General features: G+C 46.6%; 1 protein-coding gene across 1 annotated transcript in view; it reads right to left on the reverse strand.

Moving 5' to 3' along the window:
• Positions 1–214: 214 nt before the first annotated feature.
• The window catches only part of PAX5 (paired box 5), a 132,223-nt gene continuing 110,680 nt past the window's right edge, over positions 215–21,757 (reverse strand). The window contains exons 9-10 of the mRNA XM_039708441.1: positions 13,671–13,757; positions 215–6,308 (exon numbers count right to left, since the gene is read on the reverse strand). Of these exons, the coding sequence (XP_039564375.1) occupies positions 6,232–6,308; positions 13,671–13,757 (164 nt within the window). The 3' untranslated portion in view covers positions 215–6,231. The remainder of the gene's footprint in view (positions 6,309–13,670; positions 13,758–21,757) is intronic.

Below are 21,757 nucleotides of genomic sequence, written 5' to 3' on the forward strand. Positions count from 1 at the left end.
GAGCGCCTTCAATGCCTCACTTCAAATGCAACTACCCGGTGATTTTTTTCACTAGAAAGACAGGACACAAAGTGAGGACAGGAGTGAAATCAGGCATTTTGAACTTAAAAAAATTACTTTTATTTTAGGAACCAATAAAATTATGGTAAATATTTACAAATAATTATCTCACATAAAGGTTACATAAAACCAAATGTCCACAAGTAACAGTCACTCTCATGAAAAGACACACAGATATTGAACTACGCCAATCTTATTGCATGTTTCTTCAACTAATCTAAAAATAAAAAGTGTTGCAGTCAACCATTTAACTTAGAATAAAATCACAAATTCCAGTATTGACAGGAAAAAGAATTGAAAAAAAAAAGAAAGGAAGAAAAAAACCCCTTCAAATGGCCCCTCCTTTTTGACCCATGCCTTAGCACCCCTGTTCCCCAGCCCACCTCCCTTTCCACTACCCAAAACAAAACCCAAAACAAAATCCCCAAAATAATGTTCGACGTCTTTGGCAAATTGGCACCGCTGTAATTACATTCAAATATTATAACACACAAAAGCAACACACAGCACTAAGGAAAAAACACCAAGATTTCAAGTTTGTTCTTTTCCTACTAGAAAAAAAGAATACAAAACATACACATTTTAAGAAGCATTTTTTCATCTGTTTTGCAACAGATGTTATCCCCTACTTTCAAAGGCAATTCAACAGTTATTTTTAGGAATTTTTTTTGTAAGTTATTTTTTGTTTGTATGTACTTCTCAAGGTGAGGAGGCATTTCTTTTTCTCCCTCTCTTTTTCCTCTCTTTTTAAAGAAGTAAGGTTCAATGCAGGCATTGCAGACTTTGGTGGATACAATAGATATGTATTTCTTTGATGCTAGAAGTCCCTAATACATAGTTTGTCTGTAAGAAAAAAAAGTTTGTCCTTTTTTTTCTTGGAAAGGAATTCCATTTGCAATGAAATGAGTTTCTGTAATTTCAAAATGTACAAAGGCCACTACAGAAAGTGAAAAACCAGGACAAGATTTTTTCCCCGCAGGAGGCTGAGCAAAGGAAAAGGCAGGTCTAAATGCCCACTGGCCATTTTTCCTGCCTCATTTAGACAAGGCAGAGCCAGAAACCTTGGACACAGGAGTCTGGCTGGGTGGTGTCTGGGGCTGATGCAGGACTAGGATCCACCTCTCCACAACCCCTGCAAGCTTCTGAGATATTCAAGTGAGCCTACACATACAGGTGTGTAGACAGAAATCCCTACATGCATGCCTGCTCACCCAGCAATGCTGCAGCTGTGTCCAGCTCAGTCCTTCCAGTCTGGCTCCCACCATGGAGCTCCTGCATTCTGTGAGCCTTTCACAGGACTGGTGAGTGAGGCCACTGCTGGAGCTGACACCTGTGCCAGCTGTGATGCCGAGGTGAGCAATCTGGGCACCACTTGGACATGCTTTTCACTCAGCATTTGCATGTCAAGTCTCATTAGCTCAACCAAAAAAAGAACAGTAATTGGGTTTGATCCTTTCAGATCCTTTTGTTTGTCATACTGCAGTAACATGTACCTGTGACAAGAGCAAATCTGAGAAACTACAGGGCTTCCTAGCTGGCATCCTCAGCCTTGTGCTGCTACTGAGCACTCTGCCTCCAGAGTGGAGCAGCAGCTGGGAACGTGTGCCCAGTGCCTCTGTCAGTGCAGGCTGCCTGGCCCGGCTCTGCCTAACAGCACCCACATGTGACCACCACTTGCACACTTAGCGAGACTTCAGGGCACGTTATTGGTCATCTAATGTTTAATCAATGAATCCAGAAGAAAAAACAGTTTTTTCTAGAATTTGCTGGGACAGAGTCATGGGGTGGATCAGCCTAGTGCTCTGCTACCTCTTGGGCCTCATGCTTCCCAGTGGCACATGCATGCAGAGAAGAGCATGGTACCGGGAAGGACACTTGGTCAGAGCCATGTTGGAGCCAATGACAGCTGCACAAGTTGACTCTGCTACAGGCCACAACTCTTGAAGCTATGGGTACCCGCAAGAAATAAGCAAGACCATTACATGGCTTCCTTTCTCCTTCATACTGAAGCATATGTACAATACATAAATTAAAGAAAAAAGAAAACCAGGACTTTAACCCCATTAGCTAAGACCAGCATGGCAAAGCATTTATCAACATCCAGTAACTGCTAAGCCCTGGCACAGTGAGGCCACCACACCTCCCTCACCCACCATGCTGCTCTCTGCCATTGCGCTGCCCTCGCACTGCAGCACCAAGAGGATTCAGTCACAGGGAGTCAAGGAGGGGTGACAGGTTGTGAGCTCCATGTACCCTGCTTTCTTTCCTCACCATCTCCTTCCCAAGCGCCTCAAGCAATGATGTTGTCCTACACCTGCCAGTCCAATCAGAGAACTTCTCTGACATCTTGGAATGAACAGTCACTCTCTGGCCCCATGATGCCAGAGCCCCAGTTGTTTCTCTTCTTCAACAGTGATCAAAGAAAACTTTTGATCTGTTGATCCAGTACTGAGACATCCAGAGCTCTGCAGTCAGTAGAGCTGCCTAACAATATCTCCGTAAATGAACCTTCAGACACAGATGATAAACAAACTCAGTGTCCACAACATTTTGTGCCTTCTTTATCGTCACAGTCTGACAGCATTTAACTGAAGGTTTCCTCAAAAAGTCAGAATTCCCCTTATTCATGCAATCCTGATTCTGGCCTCTACTGATTTAGTCTTACAGCAGCATTTTTCCTCTCCACCTCTCATATTTAATTTCTTAGCCTGTGTCAGCAATGTATTTGATAAAATTATTGCTGGAGCATCAAGTACTGGAAAACCCTCCATCTAACCAAGCCTATAGCAGAGTTCAGTGCTGAAACTGCCTGAAGGCACTTCATGGGGTTGATTTCTGCAAGGGTTTAGTAATGATTCCCTGCTCCGCAGGGCACTGCAGTAAAGGATTAGCAGGGCACCCCAAACCCCAGCACTGGACTGGCTCTCTCCCCTCCTTGCAACCCCTAAGGGTCATTTGCTTCCCATCTTCACCTCACCCTCAGTAGCCCCTCCCCCATGAAACAGTGAGGCCACAGAGGATGGATGGAGGCAGGCAATCCTCTGTCCTCCCCAGATGACCACCTTCTAACAACAGCACCTTCCAAAGATGCTCTTCAAGGAGGAGGATTCCACAGTGAAGACTGTAGACAGAAAGTCTTTCTGAGGAAAGCAGTTGGTAAATATCAGGTGAAATATTCCCCAAACTAGAAATACTGTCAAGAAGTGCCCTTTCCAGCAGCATGGCATGAATACTCCATGGTCTAACCCATATTGGTTGTTCATGACAGAAAGATCTCCCAGCAGATGTGAGTGAGCCATGGCTGCCATGTTTGGGAGATGGGTCAGGCACAAGTCCCTGCATCACACGTGCAAGGATGGGAGTTTTGGGTTTCCCCTCAGTAGCTGCCTGTGCATCCAGAGTACCTGGGATGGAGCCCACCACCATGCCTGGCAGGCCAAGGGCTGCCCTGATGAAAGCCTTGAGACCAGTCAGGCCTGAGCACTTTGGGTCACTTCAGCCGGTGGAATTCACACATCCATCCTCTGGAGGAAACACACCTGTTGTGTCTTTCCTAAGTCCCCAGCCAAACTACAAGCACCTCTGGCATGAATATGAGATAACATCTGCTGAAATCTCATGTTTGGTCTTCTCAACATTATCTGAATTAATGTATGTCACACAATTCATGCTGCTGAGGAAGCAACTAAAAGTAATGTGATTGCAGGAGAGTAGGCAGAGTGGGTGAAGGACCCAATGCCAATGTGCTGCAGTTCCCTCACTGGGCACACACACTTGTTTTAGCCAAGACTGATGGTGTCCCAGCAGCTAGTGTAACTCAGCACACCTCTGCTCCAGATACATCACCAGCACTGGTGGTCAAACCCTTGTTTCTCATCTCGTCAGCAAAGGCACTGGACAGACACATCCCTTCCTGAGCTCACAGAGAAGGTGCATGTGCTTAGAGTGGAGACAATGCACACCCCTTGGCCACGGTCGTGCACAGGGTCCCAGGGACAGAAATACCCTTTCCAGTATTGTCCAAGGAGTAAAAGCAGTCATGGGTTGTGCAGAGAGTCATGAACGCAAAGCAGGGCTTCAGAAGATTCCTGATATAAATTTTCCATGCTGTTATTTGTCTTTTGTCAAAAACAGGTGTGTAACAGTAATGAATTGCTGAAAGAATAAAAGTGGCACTCATTTCACTGATAAGTTTATCACAAAAGTTATTTCTGGGTTAGTTTAAAAGACTCTGGCTAAAATCCCTGATGGGGTCTATGAATATCATGCTGAAATGTCACTGAGCTGGTAGGACCTGGATGTCTCCATGGCTGCTGAGGATTGGTACATATTTGCCCTGGAAACTTGGAAGTGATGGCGGCATTCCCATACCATGAGAAGATGCCACTGGAGTGGGAGGGGGAATTTCTCAGCAGATCGGTGGCCACTACAGATACCAGATATGCAGCACAAGTGATGAGGTGGGAAGGGAGGAGAGAGAATAGTGTTAACTCAGGAGCTGCCAGAGAAAGTTTTGTACAGCTGGAACCTGGTGAATACCTGCTTGAATGTTCCTCCACAGGAGTGCATCTCAAGTTTGACACCAACGGCCTTTCTTCTGCAGGCAAGCACCAAAGAACCCCTCAGAAGAGCCCAGGCAGCTCTGGGTAGATGAGGATGGTTGGGTCAGGAGTGAGAAGGTTACAGCCAGATCTTCATTGCCACGGGACCAGGGAGCTTTTCCATTGCCCTCAGGAGGGAAGGGATGGGGTCATGCCCATCATCCTTATGTGGCTGAGGTTGTCTGTGCCTTGGTCTGGGCTAGGGGGAGCTTCAGGGAGAGATCAGCGGTTCTCCTGGCTCCATGGAGAGGCAGAGATTGGTATAGCTGCTTAGTGGTCATTCATAGCTGCTCTGCTCTCTTAATTTAGTCCCCCACAAGGTGCATATTGAAATGTGTGACTATTAGTGCTTCCTATTCAAGTAGGAGGGAAGAAACACAGAATTAGCAGGGCAAAATTCCCCTCAGGCATGTCTGGACTACAGTGCTGGAATCTGCAATGCCTTCACAGAAATGTACAGACACCCTGAAACAAGTCATTTCCCTTTCAGCTTGGCTTGGAAAGTGAGTGCTGCTGCCCTCATGCCTGGTACACGCCACTCAATGTATGCACTTAACAAAAATCATAACCACAGTATTTCTCTGCCTTTCTCTCAGGGTTTTCATGACTGGGATTTAGCACACAATCTGTAGAGATATATGTAAGGAGTCAACTGTTATTTAGGAATTCCTTCCTGGATGCTGCTTAACTTGAAACCAGTGAATTTGTTCCAGTGTTTAGTATGATGACAAACAAACATAAATTAATATTAAGCAGTAAAGTATCACAAAATTGCCTATGTCTTTCAGTTGCCCATGTGCTTGATACCAGCATATAGCATGATCACACAGAACTGTCAAATAGGATGCTCTATATAGAAACAACATCAGCCCAAAATACAGCCACAATGAGTGTTAACCTGGTTCAAAGTTGCTTAAAGCTTACTGAGTTCTTTGAATCAGTGCACCAGTTTCAAAACACACTTTTGGATGTGTTTTGACTTCTTACTTGTACAGTGTTGCTGTTTATGCTTAAGCTACTCTTACAGTAATATAAACAAGCAAATATTTACAGTGGTGTGCTTGCTTAAAGTTGAGCAGACTGATTTTTCCTTTGCCACACACACACAAAAAAAAGAGCAAAAAAATTAAAAAGTAAAAAGAAAAGAAGAAGAAGCAAAGAAAATTGCCTTAAGTCTCACAGCCTGTTTCAGTGTGCAGCAAGAGGGAGCTGCCCCAAGGGGAGCTGCTCACAACTCTTCCTTATCCCCAGATACAGCCATGGCACCCGCAGGCGATTAAAGCAGTAGCCAGCCGGCTGCAAAGAACATGAAGCTACCACACGTTTTTGACCACACAGAGCTTCAGGAGTACCACTTCCTCCTGTTGCTCTGTTTGATTCAGGATCCAACCAGATTTAAGAATACAATAATCAGTTCAACAAGCTTTTAAGAGCAAAATTTCAATGATCATGTTCCTACTAGGTACTTTCTCCGTCCCTTTTGGAGTGGCTGGCATGGTGGCAGCAGGATGACTGGTCCCGGTTGTCCCAGACGTGTGTGCTGTCAGTGCCGATGCCCTGCGCTCCGGCGTCAGTGGCGGTCGTAGGCGGCAGCAGCAGCTGGCGCGGCTGCTCCACGGGCTGTAGCGCTGTAGTAGTAGGGGGAGCCTGTGAGAGATGAAACCACTGTGAGGAAGACAAAGGTGGAGAGGTGCCAGCTTGCAGTGTTCTGACAATGGGTGTCAGAGCGCACTCCAGCCAAAGCTTCAGTTGAGGCTGGGTAAGTAGAATGAAAATTACATTCATGCATTCTGCATGAGAAGGGGGCTACCATTGCTCTGCATTACTGCTTGCCATTTGATACCTTCTTCCATTCCTTCACTCAAAACATCAACTTCATTTACTACACAAAAAGTAGTTAATTACTATTCAGAACAGGAAGTTAGGATATTACAAAGCCAACACACTAACCTACTCTGACTTGTTTTATTTCCCCCTATCCCTTTAAAAGGAGGAGGTTGAACCCCAGACCATTCAAAGTATTTCAATGAAAGCACTTTTTTACCAAGAAAAGGCCTGAAAAATACTGGTGAAAATTCTCTGTCCTGCAGGGCTAAGCACTGGTGGATAGGATGGTTACCCAAGGATCACCAGGAACGTAGACTATTTGTTTGAATGAGGAAGAGTGTTTGACTGGTATCCAGAGAGATACCAATCTGTCCAGCCAGCACTAGTTTTAAGAAACCTTCCAAGCACACCTGCAATGAAAGCAACTCCAATCCATGCTAAGAAGGGAGTTTTCTCTCTTCAGTGTGCTACCAGTTTGGTCTGCAACTCACCAGCCTCACATGCATGGGATGTGAGGCACATCACAGTGCGGTAAAATCCCTCTGGAAGGACTTGTGCTCAGCCACATCATCTGAGACCATCAGGAAGGTTTGGATGAGCAACAATGAGCCAATGCGCGTAACAGCTCTGGAGTAGTAAGGGCTGCAGGGTTTGCTTTCATGAGTGGCCCTGTCCGAGAGCTGCCTTCCATCCTAACCTCCCTGCCTTCAGCACACATGGGACAGCGATCTATCAGACACTCTCAAGGCTCTTCACAGCCCTACATGTGACTTGCTGCAGAGGCAGTGACTTCTGCTGTTTCAGCGACACAGAGGAGCTGTCCTCACCAGGAAAAGGTGATGCCACCACCTCAGTGGGGACTGTGGACCCCTTAGGGAAACATCAGTGGCAGTGAAGCCAAAGATGCATTTTTTGGTTGTTCACTTCCCATCCCAGACCCTAGCAAATCATGGTTGCCCAGCCCCATGGCATAGACTGAGCACACCAATTATTCTGGTACACCAGTTATTCTATTCCACCATGCCCTGCAAACCCTCTGGACTGGAAGGGGAACCCAGCTGGCATTCCTGGTGCTGTTGGTAACATGCTCTGAGCTAAGCCAAAAGCCTTCCCATCTGGGAGGCTGAAGAGCCTTCTGTCATCTCCTCTTATTGTACAGCCTCCTGAGAAACACTTTGCTGTTCACTCCAAAATTACCTGAGTGATTACTTGAGGGCTGCTGGTTCAAAAGGCACAGAGCAAGGCACAGAGTAAGAATCACACAGCCAGACTCTTAAGAGGAAGCTCAGGGAAAGTTGCTGTTGACCATTAGCAAAATGCAGGGCTACCTCACTGCTGTGGGTCCAACAGGCTCAGTCTGACATGCAAACCCAGCTGTTCCTTCTAGGCTGCTTTTGTCCAGACTGCCACATCAGGAGATCAGCTCAGGTTTCATCACCACCCTCCAGCTTTTCATTTCCAAGGGAGCACAAGCTGATGCATCAAAAAAACAGACCACAGGCAGCATTTGCTCTTGCCCAATATGTGCAATGAGCTGCTCAGCACAGTTGGTCAGAAAAGAAAACTTCATCATAATCAGTATCCTACCACAGCATGTGGCACTCTGCTTCTGGAACCCTGAGGGGTCATAAACTGAAGACTTTGGCTACTGGAATGTGTCTCCTGCACAGTGCTGTGGCAAAACAGGAGCTTGTGCACAGCGTATGGGTCTGTTCTGTCCTCAGTTGCATCCTTACTGACCCAGACATCCAAAATCAGACAAACCCACTGCAAAGGGTTTAAACAAAGGAAAGCAAACTTCAAGAGTGTGGTCCTAGCTGACTAAAATGATACTTTTACCATACACAAGAGTAATTCAAGAGAGTCTTTGAAATCACTGGCCAGGATAAACACTTGCAAAGATGCCTTTATACAAACTCCTAGGCAGGAGCCAATCTGGCCTAGCTTTATTTACTAAAAGTAAAACATTTTAAGCCATAGTCAATGATGTTAAAGCAGATCTCTTCAGCAGGTTATCATTCCACTTATGTTTGCACAAGTGTAGTCTTGTGTTATTGGTTGAGGGCACCACAACTGCTATCCTGGGCTGGACAGATAGTCTTCTTCCAGGTAACTGACATCAGGTTACAGAGCCCCAGCCTCAGGAGCTATATTTCCTGGAGAATACTGGAGAGCTTCACAAGGACAGTGAAAACCATTCTCATGGGTAGCCTAAAATTAAATGCCATATACTTCGTATCCCAGCCAAACTCAAGCCATTGAAAGCAGAGAAAACTTCCCTGGTCGAATTGGCCACTCTTGTATGAGCAAAGGCAAAAGTTAACATCTTGTCAGACCTTGAGATGTGCTTGCCATGTCCATCTGGGGTTTTAAGGATGTTCTTTGGAAGCTGCCCTCTTGGGAGTGCCCAGTTTGCTGGCCCATGTCCCCTCATGGCCAATCCAGCTGCACATGGGGATCATGGCAGGCAGTACCTCGAGGTAAAACAGCTCACAGGCCAGTGAAGAGCCAGGTGGAACTGCTGTCCTCACCCATCACAGCAGCAGGAGTTCAGTGTGAAGCAGGCAGTGATGGTGGTCATCAGAGATTCTAGTCCCCTCTGGCACCAGCACTAGTGCTAGCCATGGCAGCTCAGCTCAGGCAGAGGGGTGAAAAACACACAGCAGGAATCCCGTGGCACCAAACAATTATACCCTGACTCATGGAGCAGTGTGTGGGTCCCACCAGAGCTGGATGCAGTGCTTTCTGAGTTTTGGGGTAAATGGGGTCTTTTGGGGGTCAGAGCCTTTGTTTTCACACTCCATCTTCCTCCACATCTGTTCTGACTCAATGCAGCTACAAAAAGCCCAATATTTCTCCCATGCATTCCAAAGGCCTTACATTTCTCTCAAGTTAGATTTTGCCAGTTTGCCTTTCAGCTGTGCAATCAAATAAGCTTGTATTTAAAGTGAAAAATGAAATCACTCACTCTTCCTGTCACCATGCCCCCATCCAGAACAGACTAGTCCATCCTTCTGTCATTTTTCCTTTCTAATTCATACTGTCATCAATTTATTTCTTGACACAGTCATTTCTAGTGCCTACTTGTTCTCTAATCTTTCCACAGAATCCCACAGAGAAATTGAATCTAATCCTAATTGAGAGGCTCCAAGCCCTGTTCTTGCACGATGCCTTGCCAGAACAGGCAGACATGGCACAGCAGTGGTGCAGCCAAATCCTCCCAACCAGGGCACAGGGATCACATCTACATGTGAGCAGGGACATTGCATTAAACAGATGAGCAGGACTGAGCCAAATGCTACAAGCCAACAAAAACTGACTTTCTTTTCTTCATTAGACAGTGTTGCTGTTATCTGTCCTTAGCATGCACATGTTGAGCTGGTCCTACACTGGTGTGCACCAGTATGTGCCAACAGCCTGAGCCCTAGACATGCACGTTTGCCTCTCATGCATTCAAGCATGTGCCTCTGTGTGCATCCCTGCACTGTACAGCTTGCAGGTCATTTGCAGGATAATATGGGCAAAAAAAAAGAAAGGAAAAATATGTTCCTTCCCTCAACTCTTTGTCTGGATTTGAGATGGAGATACCTACTTCAACCACTAAGCCAGAGCACACAAGTGGCCAGGGTTTATGTCCTCTTCCCAGCACATTCCTCCAGCAACTTGGGGACTGTCCTCACTCTTGCTGTGGTTGAGGTGGGACTGAGTCATTCCCCACAGCAAAGCCAGTCATGTCTCTGACACCAAGAGAGGTGTGGGTGCCACCAGGGTCATGCAGGATGCAAGGGCATGAAGACACTGCAAAGCTGCAGCAGATAACTGACTTCTTCTGCCCTGGCTTCTGTTGCCCATTGTAAGGAACCATGGCTTGCTTGTCTGCTCTTCCCCAGGAGCCATGGGGCACAGAATTTGGGACTGCCCCAGAGAGGAGGGAGCACAGTCCCCCATCTGCACTGGTTTCACGACAGCTGAGGCAGAAGAGGCTTGGTATCTGGTGCAGAGGTGAGATGCATCAAAGCAAGGGCAGAGCAGACAGCAAAGTAATGGTGAGTAGCTGGTGTTCTGCTGGGGCCAGTGTCTGCATGAATATGGTTCTACCTTCCCCTGAAGACACCACCTCACACCCCTCCTTGCTGCTCCACACATACAGAGCAAAGACTGAGGACTAAAAACCAAAGTTTCCTCACTATTATCTCTCTCTCTCTTTACTCTCCCCCAAATATATTTTTTTCAATCCAAGTATTCTTTCCTCCACTTGCAAATCATGGCATTTCTCCTTTTAGCTCCTCTTTCACAGGTCTCAGACTTGTGTGATTGCTGTGGTGCAATTCTTCCTTGCCAGCACAGGGAATTAATTGAACGTAGGTGCTGCTAAGTGCTTACAGTATTACACTTTCATCTCAGTGAAAGGAGCAGGACTTTGTAAAACAAACTGTGTCAGGCAATGTACCAGTCCTGATTAATTTTGTCAAGGTTTCTGCTCTGAGGCCGATACTGCCAGAGCTTGTTCTCAGGAGAGAATTACTAAATGCACTCACGTATACTCCTGAGAGGAGTGGAAGCATCCTGGATATAGTTCAAATTAACCTATTCTCCACTGCGTGTGCCCAGGCTCATCACACAGCACCTTCTGGGTGTGCAGGGAGACTTGGGGCAGGTTTAAAGGCCCTGCCACAGACTCCTACTTGCCCTAAACTACCCATAGGATTAGCAGGCACTAGGGAGAAGGGATTGTAGGATCACGCTTCCAGTGACAAAGATAGAGCTATGGATAAGAGGGATCTCTGTAAGGCACAAGAGACTTCTGACCCATAGACTGTGGTTGATTGCAGACACATTCTTGATCAGATCATATCACTGTACTTGGATACTTGGACCCATGGTCAGACAGGGGATTCCCTCTCCGGGAAACTCCGGTGCCCCCACCCCAGTTCTGCAACCAGACTGAACTGAAATGGTAAGTTCATCTTTAGGACTTTAGGACTTGCTGCAGAACAAAACCTCACATTCCTTTTCTTTTTTCTTTTTTTTTTTTTTTTCTTTTTAATGCCAGAACAAAGCATATTGAAGAGGACAAAAATAAGGAAGCCCAGATTATATATTTTACATTTTCCAACAGAAAAAAACCCCACAGTTTGAAACATTCCAATTTCAAGAAAGCTACAGTTTCTGGAAAAATATGAAACACTCCAATTTCAAGAAAACTACAGTTTCTGGAAAAATATTATAGCCTCTGATTCTTTTTGCTCTTGCCTCATTTTAACACATGTTCACAGCATGCTGCTGCGTAAATACTACTGAAGAAATCCCCTCCAGCCAGAGAACAAACTTTGCTGTAAGGAGCACATTATCCCATAACTGCTCATATGTCACAGATGAGTCGGAATTTGTCCCCAAAGTGCATGATCCAAAAAGGAAATGAGAAAAAGAGGATGAATGTAGAAAAAAGAATATGGCACAGGTAAAAGGTCCTGGCAGCAAGCAGTTGTCTCATGACTAGCCTCTCTATAAAGCCTTCTGCTGACCCAGACCTACCCATCTTCAGCATCTTCAGGGCATCACAGAGACCTACCTTGCCCAGCACTGTGGACAGCATACTCAGAGCTGGCACAGGTCCATCACCTCAAATAAAGAGCTGAGTAGGCCATGGCTGCAACCTACTGCTGACAGAATGGAAGGGCCACTGCCCACGCTTGTGGGATTGCTCAGGAATGGCTTTGGGATGACTCCAGATAGGGCACACACCCTTCTAATGGAGGTGGATACCCACAGGCAGGAACATAGTAAACAGCCCAGAAGCCTCTCCAGAAGTCCTGTCTTCATGCAGAAGAGCAGGATGAGAGCTGGGTTGTCATTTGCTTTTAGTATCATGCCAATTTCTTTAACACTTCAGAAGGAAAATATTTTATAAAGTTTTTTTGTTGTTGTTTTACACAAAACCTGGCTTCCTAGGCCTATCCGTGATGCAGAACATTGCTGAAGCAGCTTTCCTGATTCAAAAGGAATTGCAAAATGAGAATTGAAGAAAGAATGGTGTGTCCTCTTGCCTCTGGCAAAAGCATCTTCCCCATGCTGCTCAACCAAAATTCTGCCAGCACCACTGGCTGTGGCCATGGAAACAGTGGGTTTAAGCACGGGGACTCCCCTGGCTTTGTGCAGCTATGCCCATTCATATTAGCTGAAGATCTGTCTGTTGATTTATGATGGAAGCGCTAACAAACCCTTAAATGTGGCACAGCAAATAACAGCATTATACCAGCACCATGGCATGAGAGGCAGAGGCTGTCTATTGCTCCCAAAGGATTTGTTTAAGGACAAGAACCATGATGAATACAGCCTGGGTGGTTCAATTACATGGGGACTCAATTACTTAAAACAAAGAAACTGGATGAAAAAAGTATGACAAAAATTCAAAATTATTTCGCTGCTGGAGGTCACATATAACAGCCCTGTCATCCATAAATCTGGAAATCTCTAAGGCATGCTACTCCTGTGTTGAGAGATGACAATTAATTGGTATTTTACTTACCTCATCCATGCAAATTATGCAGGGAAAAATTCTAATTACTGCATGCTACATGTATATAAGGTCAAAGTGGGCCAGCTTTTGACGGGGTGTAAAATGGATTATGTTTATCCTTCACATGAGGGCCATGATCCTGCAGGAGTTACAGGGTTTCTGTCTCCCATTGCTCATAAGGACCATGCTGGCATCAGTGAGGCTGTACTAGTGGTCCCTTGCTGAGGAGAGATGGAGTGGGCATACACACAACTGGGAAGCAAACGCAACACGAGATCAGGGAGAAATGCAAAGCACATGCACAAGCAAGCAGCAATGTCATAGGAAGCAGTGGAGTTTACAATTGTCTGCAACAAACTGGCAGCACAAGTTTTGTCTGAACAGGGTCCCTTACCCTCAAAAAACATGGTGATCCTGCTTTCCAGCAATACCCTATGTCTCTGGAAGGATTTTTATCAGAAGCAGGAAGACAAGACATTTGGACCAGGTCTTCTTGTTGGCAAAGTGAACCAAGAGCAATCATGCATCCCAATAGGACCTGCAGTCCCATTCTGAGTCTAAACACAACTGAGGACAAGCTGGGACACACATTCTGCCCATCCCAGGGCTGGACAAACACTGCACACCTTGCACTGATGTCTCAAGACAGAGTGATCACTTACCTAGGAGTCCAGGGTTGGGAAACCTCCAAGAGTCGTTGTATGTTGAATATTGTGGGTGGCTGTATGGGCTCCCAGAAAACTCACTCCCTAAGTTAAAGAGACAAAGACAGAATAAAGGTCATTTTATTTGAGATGATAGTTACCATTCTGAGGTCAAGGGGCTCTCCAGTGTGTGCTCTGCTCTGCTGACAGCCACAGTAAAAACACTGGTGGACACTCTGCCTTGAGAAAGGGGAATATGAGATAAATTATTAAGTAAATGGGTGCAAACATCTTTTATGGGTCTTTTTTGGTGCTGCAGCCCAGGCCTCTTGAATTTGCTGCAGGAGCAAGGAAATAAGGAGAGATGGAGCAGCCTCTGGGACACACTGATGGGGCTCGCCTTTGCTTCTCTAGCCCTACAGGACTCAGGTGGGAGGCACAATACAAGGACAGGCCTGTCCAGATACAGTCTCTGTTGCAGGAGAAGATGATCCAGTAGATGTTGGATATGCTTCATGGAAAACATGTCATGGTCCCAGATATTTCTCCAACACTGTAACCCAAGGAGAGGGATGTTTGCTTCAGTTTCAGACAGATTTGAACCCTCCAGACAAAGGCACAAAAAAGGCTTGAAAAATTACGGCTATTTATCTCCTCATCAGCTCCCATTCTTCCCATCTGTTTGTTCTCTTCACATGTCACCTGCTTCATACTTCAGAGGCAAGCTCTCCAGAACAGAGCCTTGCACCATGGGGCTCTGACCTGGCCCCTCCACTACACAAATGCCAACACTGCTGCTGTTTTATTAGGAAATGTTCCTTGAATTACAGATTTCCTCCTCTCTCTCTTTGTTCCGCCTTCCCTTCTCCCTCTCCCACATGTAAATATATACAAGCACAGCACAGCAGGAGAAAGGGTATGTTTCCTAAGGCAAGATTTGAGGGCTGACAGGCCACAGCAGATGCTTGCCATGACCTTTGCCTGCTTTGGTCCTTGGCATTGGCATAGCCATGACTCCATACCCAAGAGCTGCCATAACCCCAGCTAGGCAGTGGACCCCTGGCAATGTGTCCTGAGCACCTCAGGCTCAGCACCCTTGTCCCATACAATCTAAAGACCCAACCTGGAAACCACATCTGGGTCTCCTGTGGCAATGGTTTAGGCCATTTGCTGGCATACTGGTGCCAGGGAAGAGGGGATGATGCTCTGGTCACCAAAACATAGGGTCAGGTCCAGGATGGCTTGATCTCCACATGATTCTGCTTCAGTGAAAACAAGCTGCCTCTCTGCCTGCATCACAAGACGAACAGACTGAGTGTGCTGACAGCAGGACCAGCCCATTGCTAGTGTGCTACAGGAAGTCTCTGTTAGCATCTCTTCCCTGTTTCTTTTCTGCAGCCCTTTGGACTCATGACACTTACTAGGAGCAACCTACTCTCTCTCTCCAGCACAGCTTCCATAGAGAGAAAGTCCAAAGTATGCAGCAGCAAGCACTTCCACATTTAGTACACCTTGCTGTGCCAACAACTCTTCACAAGCTCAGAACAGGGTTTTCCTTATTCCCTCTAAGGAATGGCATTACTTCACCCCGAGGCAGGAAAAATGGAGCTGTTTCAAACCTTTCCTCACAGGGAAGTACACAGTAGCTACAATTCTTTGCTCCTGTCCCTATGGCTGATAGATTACTTCAATGCCTGAGGTTTAATTCTGTTAGAGTGCATATTCTAAAAGAGTAAGGCATAGCAAAGTTGACAATGCCCAAAGAGATGCTAGGAGCCACTCGACATAGTGCAGCCAGTGGCAAGAGCATCCCCATTGCCTTCCAACAGACAGGGATCCATCTCTCTCCTGCATGACACAGCAGCTTCTCTCAGGTCCTTTCTGCCTTTGCAACACAATTGAGGTTGTAGTCTCACCCAGAGTCCTCCCTGATTTTTCCCTGCTTCTGTAGCTCCTGGGCATCCTGCTTGTCTCTGGCCCAGCCTATGTTTCTGAGTATTTGCCCAAGCCTACAAAGCACACAGGCAGCAGCCTGTCTGGGAACTTCACTTGTGAGAGTCACAATTTTCCCTGGCCTGAAGTCATGGTCACATTCTCCTGCCCATGTGTGGCACACTGAAATCCTTTCATTCTGTGGGTGCCTGCTCTACAAGAAGGCAATCACACACCACCTTCCCCAGGGGCTGCACTTATTGTTTTCCACAGGGAAGTGAGATTTTCAATGGTTTCGCCCCTCTTTAGCTGCACAAAACAGCTGTGCTGCCTGACTGACATGACACACAAAAGCAGATGGGAGTGAGTCTTGCCGCTACATCCTTCCTGAGAGTTGTGCAGTGCATGGACCCAGGGACAGGTGGACAGGACAGCAGATGTAGACCTCTGTTTTAGGCTGTTTGCACAGAGTGCACAGAAAAGCTTGTCCTGTCGTTTCTGCACCAGGAGCACCCCAGGCTTGAAACAAAGCTTACAGTTAGCTGTTTCATGTCTGCAAGAGCTTCACCCTTCAAGGGGAAGCATTGTCCCATTGGATGACACGACACCTCATTTTCAGCTCTCCCAGCACTCTCTTTCTTTCCCTTGATCCCTTCCTCCCTTCTTCCATCCCTCTCTCCCTCCCCTCTGCTATTCTCCTGGAGCTGCACAGACAGTCCACTCCATGCTGATGCTGTGCATGCCATGGAGTGGGCAGCAGCACTTTCCAAACGTTTATCTTTGCTGCAGCAGGGCTGTGGGTGGGAATGGGCTGACATTTCATTGTTTCATCCTCTCCTGTCTTGCCCTCCTCCCCCACCATCCCCACTGCCCTCCTCCCCACACTCACACACAGACACACATCCTGGACCCTCTCTGGGGGATGCTCCAGTGCCTGTCAGGCTGAGGCTTCCAATTCTCTGTTTTTTATGCCTCAGTGGTCAGGGTGTCAAGCTCCTGCAGTACAGACCAGCCAGAAGCCCGAGGAGTCACTGAGCACCATCAGCTCAGTGACAGTATTGCTTGCTTCTTAACATACTCTGCATATCCATCAGCCTTGCTGGAGGCTGGGGGGGGAAGGGGGAGAAGAAGGAGAGAGAGAGAGAGAGAGAGAGAAGGAAAATGAGAGGAAAGAAACATAGAAGAAGGGAGGGGGAAAAGAGAAGTGGGGGAGAAAATTTCAAGCCATGTTATTACCACCACAAGACTCAGGCAGACAAATGGTACAGCCCTAAGTGAAACTGAGGTAGATGAATGAACATTGCATGACTGCTTCACAAATTTCACCAGATATTCCAACGTCCATCAGCTACACTTCTTGACAGCACTTCTCAGCAGACAACCCTGGCCCCATTCAAAAACAAACACCACGGATCAGCCATCCAAGGATGCACACACGCGCAGTATGTTGTGCAGACTGACTGCTGCAACACGAGGAAAGTGTGGGAATCACACACATCCCTCCTTCATGTGAAATAGTAAGCTTTCTCCTCCGTAGTTCTCACGTCGCTGAAACACAAAGACACAAAACGATTGATTCCAGTGAGAGTTAGCTCACCTCTTTGCCACAAACCTGACTCTACACTCACATAGGGCTGTAGCCCAAAAGGGGTCAGACCGTTCCATCATCCCCCAGAAGCAGAGGTAAGGAGGAGAAAGAACAAAGACTGATTCCCAATAACACTGCTGCTACAAGCCAGTGGCAAGCCCTGGGACATGCATTTCACCCTGAGACAATGGGTCAGAGATACACAGTCTGATGGTGCTGGATGGACCTTGTGCTGCTGCAAAACACTACTGTCCACTGCAGCATTGTTCCTCTGGGGACTGTCAACTCATGCTTACCAGTCTTCTTGACTTTAAGGTAAGCTTCCTGAAAGTTTTCTTTCTGATTTGCAGAGAAGCTGAAAAGCATGAGTGTAAAAATCTCAAGAATGAAGAGACGAATGAAAAAATATCGCCTTGTTCTTCATAATGCTGTGGCTTTAGAGAACTGCTGCTGCAGGCACATCCATGTACCAGTAGTGGGAATGGGGCAGGAGGGTAAAGGAACACTTCCTGCCCTGCAGAAAGGCACAAGGATCTCAAAGCATGGCCAGCTCTGACAGAGGCCATGTTCAGCCAAGGTGTGGAAACTTCCCAGGATGGAAAAAGCCTGACCACTGTCATTGCAGTACATCATTGAACATGCAGAGTACCTGGCTGCAGCCCTATGAAGCACAGCAGTTATGAAGTCCTGCAACTGTGTGGCAACACCTGCAGAAAGCAGCAGATTAGTCAAACGCTTTTGCTCAGCTGATGGTACTTTCGGATTGAAATGCAGAATTTGAGCAAATAGTCTGCAAAGGAGTTTCATATGCCACTTCTAAGTATAACACTTAATTCTCACAAGACCTTATGAAACAGAAGCTCCAGAGCCAGTACAGCTCAACGGGAATGTTGGAGGTTAGGATTTTTCCTTTTTTTTTTCTTCTCTGAGGGAATTTTCTCCCATTTGTTTTCTCAGAGATGATAACTACAGTACTTAAGAGAAAAAATATGTGGCTTGGAAGAGGAAGAGGAGGGGGAAGGGTGCAGTTTGCTACCATCTCTAAGCTGGGGAGCTTTCTCTTAGGAAGTACACAGATACTGCAAGATTTTGGCTGGGGGCTGAGGGACTGGGCTGGCCTTAGCTTGCTCGCTCTCTCACTCTCAGGATCAGAGGAGGGACAGTCGTGGACTTGGTGCCAGGCTGCTAAGGGGAGAATGTGCCATTACTGCAGAGTTCTGTTCCTCGCTGCTTCTCCTTACCTTTGGTAAGCCTTTGCTCGTAGGAGCAGCCATTGAACTGGGACCTTTCCAATACTGGAAACGACCCTTCCCATCTGCTCAGGTGCCTCAGGGGAAAATCTGGGACTCCAACCCGGCCCCCCTCCAGAAGGAGCATCTCTCCTGCTTGCAGGAGCCTGGCTGCCACTGCCCAGCCCCACTGTTTTCTGCCACTGCTTTGGGCTTTTCGCTACGCTTTACCCAACACCCCATATCTGCTCAGACCCCCACAGCTCCTGGCACGGCTTCAGAGTTTTTGCTACACTTTGTTTCGCCACCGCAGATATGCTTGCCTCTGCGATTCCCACCTGAGGTTCCTGCTACAGTCCATTTCACCAGCCAGTGAGGCACTAAGATCAGCTGCTCCCCATGCATTTGCCGAGGAAATCCCGTTTCTGGAAGCTCCTTTTCTAGAAGTCCCATTTCTAGAAGCCCTTTCTGGCCTCTCCCGTGGGCTCACCCGCCATTGCCGCATGAGGGCGCCGCTGCTGCCACAGCGCCCCCTGCAGGCGTGGAGGACTCACAGCGACCCTGCCCCGCCGGGAGCCAGCAGCGCCCCTGCTGGCTGTGCCTGGAACTGCACCGGAGGGCAAAGCGCTGCGCCGAGAGAGGCTGGGACTGGGGCTGAGCTTCAGGAGAGGCTGGGGCTGAGCTTCAGGAGAGGCTGGGGTTGGGGCTGAGCTTCAGGAGAGGTTGGGACTGGGGCTGAGCTTCAGGAGAGGCTGGGGCTGGGGCTGAGCTTCAGGAGAGGCTGGGACTGGGGCTGAACTTCAGGAGAGGCTAGGGCCAGCTCTGCGGCTTTGTTTGTTTGTTGGTGCTGCTGTTGTTATTTGTTTGCCTTGTTTCATTTATTTATTTTTTTATTTATTTAAGTGAAACACTGTTATTCCTTTTCCCTTATCTTTGCCTGACAACCCCATAATTTCAAAGTCATAATAAGTTGAAGGGTAGGAGGTAATATTTCCCATTCCAAGGAATGGAAATATTCCCACCTTCCTTGGCAGGCACTTGTCTTTCAAACCAAGAGAGAGCGAGCTTCATGCAGACAGACACAGTTTTGGACACTTTTTGCTGTGTTTTCTCAGACACCAGGTTTTTGCACAAGCATTTGGGACAAGGAGAAGCCACCAAGAACATGGGGTAGATGTTTGTTATCCATGTAATGGTTACTAATAATGCAGGTCATGCAACTGCAGGTGATATAACCTGAAGGCGATGCAATGCACCCTCCTCCCTGCCACAGCTATGTGACAGCTCCCAGCTGTCACCCAACTGGGAGAGTGGCCATGAGCAGGCAGCCATGCCAGTCCTCCAGCCAGAGTTGTTGCAGCTGCTGGTTTCTCTACTAGTGTCCACTGCTGGACCTTTTTGTTAACCAAGCTCTGCATTTAGGACAATGTGTTACTCAGCCCTTCCATTTGGCAAGACATAAAAAGAAACCAGGAGAAACAGTATTCAATAAACACAGGTGCTTAAGAGACAAGAACAGAATGTCAGCGGACAAAATGCAGAGTTAGGCCAGAGCAACAATATCCACCACACTCCTTCTGGGGGTTTGGGATAAGTTTAAAAACAATCTGCTGTATTTGTCCCTAGGTTGGTTTCCTGCAGACAAACCCATCTCCCCGTATGTCTAAACTCCTTGTGCCCCTACCTTTCCCTTCTGCTGAGGTATCTTACTGTAACTTTTTAAAATTAACATTCTCATGACTTCTATTTGTTTTCTATTGTTTTATTTTAAGGAAGTAATCACGTGGATCATAAATTTCTTCAGTGAATTCCAATAACAATCATTACCCTGGTAAGCAAAGACATGCTTGAATGCATGGGGAGCAGGCATAAACACTGCACTGAGCCATGTGTTCACACCCACACATCACTGGCTGAATCTGTGAGGCAGCAGCTATCCAAAAACAGCCTGGAAATCTGTTACATCAAAGTTCTGCTGGCCACAGGGCCAGTCACTGCCTGAGCTGGAGGATATAAATCAAAGCAAATTGATTTATATTTTGATTTATATTTATATTTTGGCCCTCGCCACCCTGGGCCAACACCACCCTGGAGACAGTTTCATGATCCAGAAGCTCAGGCAACATTCCACGTAAAGTCAGAGGGATAACTGTGGGGGACCCTGAAGGGCAGGAAAAGAGTCTGGGCTTTCAGCAGAGAACAACAGCATGGTTTTCCCTCAGTAAAACAAACTTTCCTCTCCACATCAACCATTGCAGTGGTTTAGGGTGAGAGAGAATGAGGTTTGCAGTCCCGTCTGGGAAGCTGCTGCCTCTGAACCTCGCAGGAGTCATTCCATTAGAAGTTTTCCCCATGAACAGGAGAGCTGGGAAAAACCTTTCAGCTGATACTCCACATCACATGAAAAAAATGTTCTTTCACATCACTAACATATTTTTTGACAATTCAGACAAAATACTTCAGTGAGAGTCATGGATTTGGGTTTGTTTTTTGGGGGTTTTTTTATGCAGTTGTTTCCTAAACAAATATTTTCCTTTTAAATTCAGAGAAATACTAAATTTTCAAATTGAGTTCAGTGAGGTAAAAAAAAGGAAAGAAAACTTAGCCAAAAGTCTCATTAATAAAATAACCATACCTTTGAAAGGAAGAAAGAACTGTACCTTTGAAGAAAAGTCCACTGTAATTTTTTATTTTTATTTTATTACTAATTTATTTGTTTTTATTTTGATTGAATCTTGGACTTTCTTCTGACTTCAATATTCATTATCAAACAGCAGGATCAGAGATATACATTGCTCTAATCTAAAAATATCAACTGCATTTAACCTGGGGGAGTAGCAACCCAGGGCATACCAGTCACCTGCCAGGTGTTCTCCTGGTCCCTCACCTGCTCTTTGTGCAGAAGTCCCACAGGAGGAAGGAAATGGATCACCCTGCTTTCAGCTCTGCAGACCAAGCACACTTGGCTGCTAAGCAGTCTACATGCTACAGAATTGCCAAAAAATGGGGGAAAATTACCAAACTACAGTCCTACTGGAACGAAACAGGTATTTCCAAAACAGTGTCCTCCCTCCCCAGGAAGAAGCTGAGAAGGAAAATACAGTGTATCTAGCAAAAGCCTTCCATGATCCACCCAATTTGTTTCAATGAAGATACTCAGGGTCATAGCCAACTAACATCCAGGATAAGCTGGTGGGATTCATAGATGAATCTCTGAAGGGCAGGCTTGGAGAATTTTCTCAAGATAGAGTTACCAGAAACTATGCCAGAATGAATGACACATCCAACATATGGCAAAGGATGGGGCAGCCAGATCCCCCAGAAGGATCGGCAGCCTGGGGGGCCAATACACTCCT

The sequence above is a fragment of the Passer montanus genome, unplaced genomic scaffold, assembly GCF_014805655.1.
Source record: "Passer montanus isolate IOZ18808 unplaced genomic scaffold, ASM1480565v1 scaffold201, whole genome shotgun sequence".
In the NCBI taxonomy this organism is placed as follows: Eukaryota; Metazoa; Chordata; class Aves; order Passeriformes; family Passeridae; genus Passer; species Passer montanus.